This window comes from Staurois parvus, unplaced genomic scaffold, assembly GCF_062004578.1.
Source record: "Staurois parvus isolate SC_StPar_1 unplaced genomic scaffold, SC_StPar_1.0 ptg000012l, whole genome shotgun sequence".
Taxonomy (NCBI): domain Eukaryota; kingdom Metazoa; phylum Chordata; class Amphibia; order Anura; family Ranidae; genus Staurois; species Staurois parvus.
Window position 1 is genome coordinate 1,625,893 of NW_028317808.1, and position 8,960 is coordinate 1,634,852.

General features: G+C 44.0%; 1 protein-coding gene across 1 annotated transcript; it reads left to right on the top strand.

Annotated features, from left to right (window-relative positions):
* The first annotated feature begins 229 nt into the window (after positions 1-229).
* Positions 230-8,123, top strand: EXOSC3 (exosome component 3). The gene is made up of 4 exons (XM_089674653.1): positions 230-517; positions 4,782-4,931; positions 5,720-5,871; positions 7,827-8,123. Exons 1-4 carry the CDS (start codon positions 272-274, stop codon positions 8,035-8,037), a joined length of 759 nt encoding a protein of 252 aa, XP_089530779.1. The 5' UTR covers positions 230-271; the 3' UTR covers positions 8,038-8,123.
* The last annotated feature ends 837 nt before the right edge of the window (positions 8,124-8,960 follow it).

Genomic DNA, 8,960 nt, shown 5'->3' on the forward strand with positions numbered 1-8,960 from the left:
ACTTTGTAAGGTTTTACTAACACATATCAAACTCTGTAGTCCTTTAGACTACACAAAAGGACTCCTAAAACCGAGCTCTATACACATGATAATATCCCCATGCCTTATACGTCCCCTGCAGCCCTGGTGCACGGTAGACCACGTGTTTCCTGTCCCTTTGTACACAGTAGCCCCACGTGCTTCCTGTCCCGTTGTACACAGTAGACCCACGTGCTTCCTGTCCCCTCCCACCTGTTCTTTCCACTTCCGGGATCGTCTCCTCTTCCCCAGCATGTCTTCTCGAGCAGTCAGGGATGCGGTGGGTCAGGTATTGTTACCTGGAGATGTACTCGCTCTGCCGGCACAGACAGGGGACGGCTCGCTATCGCTGATATCTTCGTCTCCTTCCACCGGTCGGGTGAGGGTGGTGTGCGGTCCGGGGCTCACTCGGCATGGAGACAACCTTCAGGTCACGAAGTGTGGAATGCTGAGGCTGAGGGAGCCGACGCTGTACTGGGTGGACTCCCAGCAGAAGAGGGTAAGGGCTGCTCTGTGTGCTCATGCCTAATGTTAGGAGAGATACTAAGCGGATGTGCAGCCAATCAGCGTTTCACTGTCATCCCTGCTGTGTATGGTATGAAAATGAAACGAGGATTGTGATTGGTTATAGTACAGGACGGGGACCTGCCATTTCTAGTGCTCTTCTTATATATTTTTTGGTTGTTCAGACTTGTGGTGGGGTGAGGGGAGGTCTTGTTTTTATATTTCACCCAACCACTCCCTCCTAATCAATATATAAACCCAACATTTCATATTCTTGATATGCGCCTGCTGTACCATGTACGTAAAAGTATCCTGGTCTCTCTGGGAAGGGGTGCAGAGCAGACAGTGGTGACCGGCGATCAGGGGTCATGTGATCGCTGAGTTCTCGCTCTTAGTCCTCATGCACACTGGACGGTTTTACTAGCAGTGCACCATAATGAAAATTCTGGTGACGAAAACTCAAAATGCACATGGCCAAAAACCGAAATGTGCAGTTTTTAAAAATGAATATATACTTTTTGGGAAACAAAATACACGAAAAAAAATATGTACCCCAATTTTTTGTGAAATATGAAAGAGGATGTTATGGCGAGTAAATAGCCAACATGTCACGCTTTAAAATTGCGCACACTCGTGAAATGGTGTGAAACTGCAGTACTTAAAAATCTCCATGGGTGATGCTTTAAAAATGCCTACAGGTTAGCAGTGTAAAGTTAGAGGAGGTCTAGTGGGAGAATTATAGCTCTTGCTGACGTTTGTGGCGATACCTCACGTGTGTGGTTTGAATACCATTTACATATGTGGGCATGGCCTACGTATGCGTTCACCACTATGTGGGGGGACGGGGGGCACTTTAAACTTTAAAAAAAAAATTGTTTAATTTTTTTTTTTTGTACTGTCCCTTCAAAAAAAATCACTTTTATTCTAATCACAAGAAATGCATGCATCCCTTGTGATAGAAATAATTAGTGACAGGTCCTCTTTATGGAAAGATATGGGGTCAATAAGACCACACATCTCTCCTCTGTAATGTAAAGCATTGGATCAAAAAAAGTATTGATCTAGTGCTAAAAAAAACCCCCAATGGCCAGAACTGGAAGTGACATCACTCCGGTCCTCCAATGCCCGGCACGGGGATCGTTCAATGGTTTCTCAGGTAAGGCTGAAGAACTGACGAGGGGCAGGGGGGTTTTCGGCACCTGTATCGGTGCTCTTTTTCATATCGGCTGAAAGGGGTGTTTTCAGCCAAAATTTCAGTGCATCCCTAGTTTTTACAGTTGCTGTTTTTGGCAGGTTTTTTTTTCCTACAGCCAGTAAACTCCCCTGCATGTTATTCTATGGGTCCATGCACACATAGGCTGTAATCAATGTTTTTTTGGCTGAAAAAATACCCTTTAACCACTTAAAGGGTATAAGTGAATATAAAGTTATTTTAGTGACATCTTCGTTTTTAGTCTCCCCATACTGGAGCTGAAAGGTGCTTTGATCTTTGGGCACAAGAAAAAAATGACCCTTGCAGTGGGAGCTCAATAGGTCTAGGGGTACAGAGATAAGGAGTAATATTTTACACCTTGCCCCTGCAGGCTTTCTGTTTGACTGGTCCCCTGAAGCCCTCTCTCTAAGGTGCTCCAGGTTGTGGTCACATGCTTGTCTCCTCCCATGTAAAATGCAGGGTTATTATAATACAGTATTTATATAGCGCCAAAGGGTATGCTCAGCGCTGTTCAGTAGCAAGGGGGACAGAACATGAGACAAGACAGTAACAATACACTACACGAGGGGTTTGAGGGCCCTGCTGTTTTTCGAGCTTACAATCTAGGAGGGAGGGGAAGGTGGTACAGGAGGAGATGGCTGTGGGGGATGGAGTGGTGGAAGGAGTGGAGGAGGTTAGTTGTTAGGTGAGGTTGGGTGTTAGGTGAGGTTGGGGTAGGCTTCCCTGAAGAGGAGGGTTTTACCACCTCTATGCTGACAACACCCAAATTTACCTCTCCACCCCCCACCTGTGGTGGCAGTGTTGTAGGTGACGCTGAAGGAGCGTTGGGAGAGGTAGGAGGAGAACCAGGAGAGAGCAGCGTCCTTGATGCCAAGGGAGTGTACTTTGGCAAGGAGGAGTGGATGGTCAACAGTGTCGAAGGCCGCCGAGAGGTCGAGGAGCAGGAGGATAGAATAGTGGCCATTGGCTTTGGCGGTTAGCAGGTCATTGGTGATTTTAAGTAGGGCGGTTTCGGTAGAGTGCAGGGGACGGAAGCCAGACTGTAGTGGATCAAGGAGGTTGTTATCAGTGAGGTGGGCGCTTAAGCGATTGTAGACCAGGCGCTCAAGGAGCTTGGAAGTGAAGGGCAACAAGGAGATGGGTCTATGGTTGATAAGGTTAGTAGGGTCAAGGGAGTGTTTTTTGAGTATGGGGGTGATGTGTGCGTGCTTTAGAGGGGAGGGAAAGGTGCCGGTGGAGAGGGAGAGATTGAAGGTGTGGGAGTGAATGATGGAGGGGGGGGGGTGACTGGAGGAGCTGTGAGGGGATAGGGTCCAGGGGGCAGGTGGTGAGGCGGGCTTCAGTGAATTCCTTAGAGACCTCCTCGGGGGTAGTTGGGCTGAAGGAGCGGAGTGTTGGGGAGGTGATGATGTGCGGGGCATTAGGTATAGTGGGGGGTAGTGCGACTATGAGGGGAGGGTTGAGGGGTTGAAGAAGGGCAGGAGGCTGGGTGGAGAGGTGGATTGTGAGTTGACAATGTCCTTACAGATTGCGTCAATCTTGTTTTGGAAGTGAGTGGCAATCTTGTGGGCGGTGAGTGAGGTGCTGGGTGGGGGGGGGGGGAAGAGAGCAGGGATTTGAAAGTGGAGAAGAGCCGACGAGGACAGGTGGAGAGGTTGTTAAGGGTTATGAAATAGGCTCTATTTAATATCTCTGCATTGTACATGATGATGCTGGTGACCGTCTGGAGCCGAGGAGAGATGTTCACAGCACCAGAACATGTCAGAACTGTGTTAAAGGAAAAATTACAACCTCTTCAGCCCACTAAATTTAACAAGCATTTACCCTTTGTGGTGGAGGAGGGCCCCACTGAAGGGATTTGTTTCCCTCTATCCCTGAGTTGGACTTTAAGAAGTGTTCCCTAAGCTGGCTTGGTTTTGTAAAAGCCATATACATTGCACTTTTACAAGCTAAACCCATATTTACAAGGCCATGGGCACAGAAGGCCTATACCTGCTGGGGGCAGAGGCAAAAACGTGTCTCTTGCCTGCTTAGTTATCAGCAACATGATAGCACCAGTAAAGCAGGAAGAGTTCTGTGGAGGGGGGGGGGTGTTTTGGAATATGGTTGCCTGCCAGATTCAGCGATGGAAATCTGTCCCTGCTTGAACCAAAAGTGAACTGATTCTAATGACTCAACTCATTAGACTGCTTAGTAAAGTGTTTGTTTTTCTGTATTATAGTATAATATAGAAAACAAAACCATTTCATAGCTTTAAACTAGTTAAATCTGAAATTTTGGTATGGCAATTTTTACATAGTTGCATTGGTCCAGCTTTGACCAGTATGCACTACTAATCTTCGCTTGCTTCCAGGTCCTATGCTTAACAGCTGCCCTTTCTGTAAAGTGTTCTCTGACCTCTTGTGTTCACAAAACATTTTCTCAATGAATGCATAGTGTTACAATACCCCCACTGCGAAAGGCCTTGTCCGAGGAATGGTATGTATGCCGATGCCTAACCCTAAATATTAGGGGAGGCGCATCCAAAACAAATGCACTACAGAAAAATCCCAAAGAAAAGGATTAGCCTTTGAGGTGCTATATCGTTTTCTTTGGGGGGGGTTTTCTGGAATGCAAAGTGTTCTCTGATTGGGCAAGTTGATGTTGTGGCATTGCGATTCCTACCTCATCCAATCGGAGAAAGCGTCACATTTTCTCAACCATCATTGAGAAAATGCTAAGCATTCTCTGAATGGTGCCTGTGAAGTATGGCAACCTCCTTAGTCCAGTAAACAGCAGGGCAATCACAGTAAAAGAAGTGCCTGCTACAGTGATCTACAGCTTCCACAGGGATCCCAGAGGTATGGTACACGTGTAAGCTGCAATAATATAACTGTAAAAATTGCCATACCTTAACTTCAGCTTTGATCTCCTCCCTGTCAAGTGCTGTGAAATTCAGATGGGTGTTGGGTGCACTGTAGCACCTGAAGCATATGTGTAATAAAAGTTTATAAAAAAAAAAATGTTCTCTTTTGTGATCACTTATGGTTATTTTTTCCGAATATAGTATGTGCCTGTTAAAGGGGACCCTGTGATTGGAATTGTCACCACCAAGGCTGGAGATATTTTTAAAGTTGACATTGGAGGAAGTGATCAAGCTTCATTATCATACTTGTCCTTTGAAGGTGCAACTAAAAAAAACAGACCCAATGTAAAGGTAAGTTTTGCTTGCCTATTGTGTGCTCCTGCAACAATACCTTCATATGGATTAAAAATTCTGGCATACCATATACAGGACAGAAAAGAGACAATCGCAAACTACTCACATTTTTGTGTTTTTAGATCTCCACTTTACCAGGGATTTTCATACAAATGACAGGTGTACTTATGTGATTTTACTAATAGGGACACTTCCAGCAATGTATTTTCAGAAACATTGTAATTTTTAGGCCCTGTACATGTTGGGAAAAGAGGGGAAAGCTGTGCTTGCATTCTTGCAGTAGGCTGAGCACACAACTGCAGCCTACTTCTTATTACATTAGAAGTTCAAAAAGCATTGCCCCAAAAATATGAGTGTTTTTGCCTGTATTGGTGTAGCTTGCTTGGCAGTTGATGTATTTGGACATATTTTGTTCAATTTGTGGCCAAAGTGATAGCATTAGTCCTGACTACTCTGGACCAATGCAAATAAATAGTTTGGAGTGGAGACCTTGATCTCAAAAGGTACTACTATGCCAATTGCCGAAACCTTGTCTTTTTATGGGCACAAAACATTGAGAATCCTTTTACCAACTCTGTTTACAGAACGGCATGCTTACAGCCAGGAGCATGGACTTTTATTGACTTATAGTTAGATGGTTGGATTGGTTAATGTTTACCACCATATAAATTACATTATGATCTGCTTTTTTTTTGGTTGCTTCACTACACAATGCATAACTGCCGTAGAATGTTTTCATACCTCCAGAATGTAAATCTAACCTTGTTTTATACTTGTTTTGGAAGGTTGGAGACCTCGTTTATGGTCAGGTTATTGTGGCCAATAAAGACATGGAACCAGAGTTGGCATGCATCGACAGCTATGGAAAAGCAAATGGGATGGGTATCATTGGACAAGATGGCCTTATGTTTAAAGTATCCTTAGGACTAGTAAGAAAGTAAGAAATTGTTTTAACTCTGTCATGAATAAATGAGCTCATTTTGAAGTAATTCTAATATATAAAAGGGGCCTTTGAGTTTTAACAGAAGTGCAGTGGGTGAGTAATGTTTTTCACATTTTACTTTCTGTGGCTGAATCCTACAGGTGAAACTCAAAAAATTAGAATATCATGCAAAAGTTCATTTATTTCAGTAATGCAACTTAAAAGGTGAAACTAATATATGAGATAGACTCATTACATGCAAAGCAAGATAGTTCAAGCCGTAATTTGTCATAATTGTGATGATTATGGCTTACAGCTCATGAAAACCCCAAATCCACAATCTCAGAAAATTAGAATATTACATGCAATCAATATAACAAGGATTGTACATAGAACAATATCGGACCTCTGAAAAGTATAAGCATGCATATGTACTCAGTACTTGGTTTGGGCCCCTTTTGCAGCAATTACTGCCTCAATGCGGCATGGCATGGCATGGAAGCTATCAGTTTGTGGCACTGCTGAGATGTTATGGAAGACCAGGATGCTTCAATAGTGTCCTTCAGCTCTTCCGCATTGTTTGGTCTCATGTCTCTCATCTTTCTCTTGGCAATGCCCCATAGATTCTCTATGGGGTTCAGGTCAGGCAAGTTTGCTGGCCAATCAAGCACAGTAATCCCACGGTCATTGAACTAGGTTTTGGTGCTTTTGGCAGTGTGGGCAGGTGCCAAGACCTGCTGGAAAATTGAAGTCAACATCCCCATAAAGCTCGTCTGTGGAAGGAAGCATGAAGTGCTCCAAAATCTCCTGGTAGACGGCTGCGTTGACCCTGGACTTAATGAAGCACAGTGGGACCAACACCAGCAGATGACATGGCTCCCCAAATCAACAGACTGTGGAAACTTCACACTGGACTTCAAGCATCTTGCAGTGTGTGCCTCTCCATTCTTCCTCAATACTCTGTGTCCTTGGTTCCAAATGAGATGCAAAAGTTGCTCTCATCAGAAAAGAGGACTTTGGACCACTGAGCAACAGACCAGGTCTGTTTTACTTTAGCCCAGGTAAGACGCTTCTGACATTTTGTTGTTCAGGAGCGGCTTGACAAGAGGAATACGACATTTGAAGCCCATGTCCAGGATCCATCTGTGTGTGGTGGCTCTTGATGCACTAACTCCAGCCTCAGTCCACTCCTTGTGAAAGTCCCCAGCACTTTTGAATGGCCTTTTCCTGACAATCCTCTCCAGGCTGCGGTCATCCCTGCTGCTTGTGCACCTTTTTCTTCCACACCTTTCCCTTCCACATAACTTTCTATTAATGTACTTTGATACAGCACTTTGGGAACATCCAACTTCTTTTGCAATTACCTTTTGAGGCTTTCCCTCCTTATGGAGGGTGTCAATGATGGTTTTCTGCACAACTGTCAGGTCAGCAGTCTTTCCCATGATTGTGATTCCTACTGAACCAGACTGAGAGACCATTTAAAGGTTCAGGAACCCTTTGCAGGTGTTATGGCTTAATTAGCTGATTAGAGTGGGACACTTTGAGCCTAGAATATTGCACCTTTTCACAATATTCAAATTTTCTGAGATTGTAGATTTGGGGTTTTCATGAACTGTAAACCATAATCATCACAATTATGACAAATCAGGGCTTGAACTATCTTGCTTTGCATGTAATGAGTCTATCTCATATATTAGTTTCACCTTATAAGTTGCATTACTGAAATAAATTAACTTTTGCATGATATTCAAATTTTTCGAGTTTCACCTGTAATATTTATACATTGGTTTATGTTGAAAAGGCATGTGGTTACTAACTTTTGCCTTGTCCACTTTGTAGTCCAGCATAGCCTGAGCCTTTCTCATGTTCCCCTTATGTCCAGTAGTCCCCACATTGCTGTCATGACAGGTGTACTTTAATACATGGCCAAAATGAAATGGTACTTACATTGTTTTCTATTCTACTTTTAGGCTTTTAAGACCCCAGAATGACATTGTCCAGGAACTGATAAATGTATTTCCATTTGAAATGGTCATTGGAATGAATGGAAGAATATGGGTTAAAGCTAAAACTGTCCAACAAACTTTAATTGTAGCCAACTTACTAGAAGCCTGTGAATTTTTGACTGCCGCACAGAGGAAGCATGTCTTTTCAGAGTTCTCAAACAGCATGTATGGATGATCATCCAGGTGGAAATGGACTATATAGAATTTGTTTTATGGTATTGATATACAAATTTTAATTAAAAAAAAAGAAAACTTTTGTTACACAGCGTGTTCTAGATGGTACCATCTTCATTTTTTTTTTATCCTTACGCATCGGGTATATCTTATACTCCAACAAATCCATTTTGGTTCATGTGCAGTTTAAAAGAACTTTCTTTTGTTTCATAGTAAAATTTTGGGTTGCCAGTAATCAGAAGACTGCGTAAAACAGGGGTGCTCAACCTGCTCTCTGATGTGGCCCGCAACCTCATGCTCTAGGATGGCGGGTTGACCATCCCAGAGCATCAGCATGTATGGAGCTGGTACCAGCAGTGGAGGAGGCAAGCAACGACGGACGCAAAACAGAAGGTGCATAAGCTGGTATTTCCTCTGTAGCTCCAGTTCCTGTCTTTTTAGCGGAGTTATACTAAAGTATACTTCACCTGGGACCTTTCTAGAAGCCTAGTGAAGCTGGAAGAGAAAAAGCTTTTATTTGTTCATTAACTTCTTCCTAACTGCGCTATAGCCAAAAGACTGCTATAGAGTGGTCGGCTAGTTCTGGAATGGCGGCCATGGACGTCCTCCCAGAACCACACCCCTTGCGAGCCCCCTGGGGTGAAATGTGATTGCTGTGTTCTTGGAAGACAGCTAATCACGTGTCAAAGTAGGGGGCCAATCACAGCTGATCACATGTAAACCGGAAATGCCAGTTGTCGGCAGTCATCTCCTCACGCTGACAGTGCTTGAGGAGAGGAGAGCTGGTAAGCGGCATTTCTTATGGATACATCAACACTGATCATCAGTGCCCTGATGAGCAGTGTAGCCCCAATAGTGCCCATCAATGCTAATCTGTGCTGGCTATCAGTGATGCCTGTCAGTGCAGCCTCATCAGCGCACATC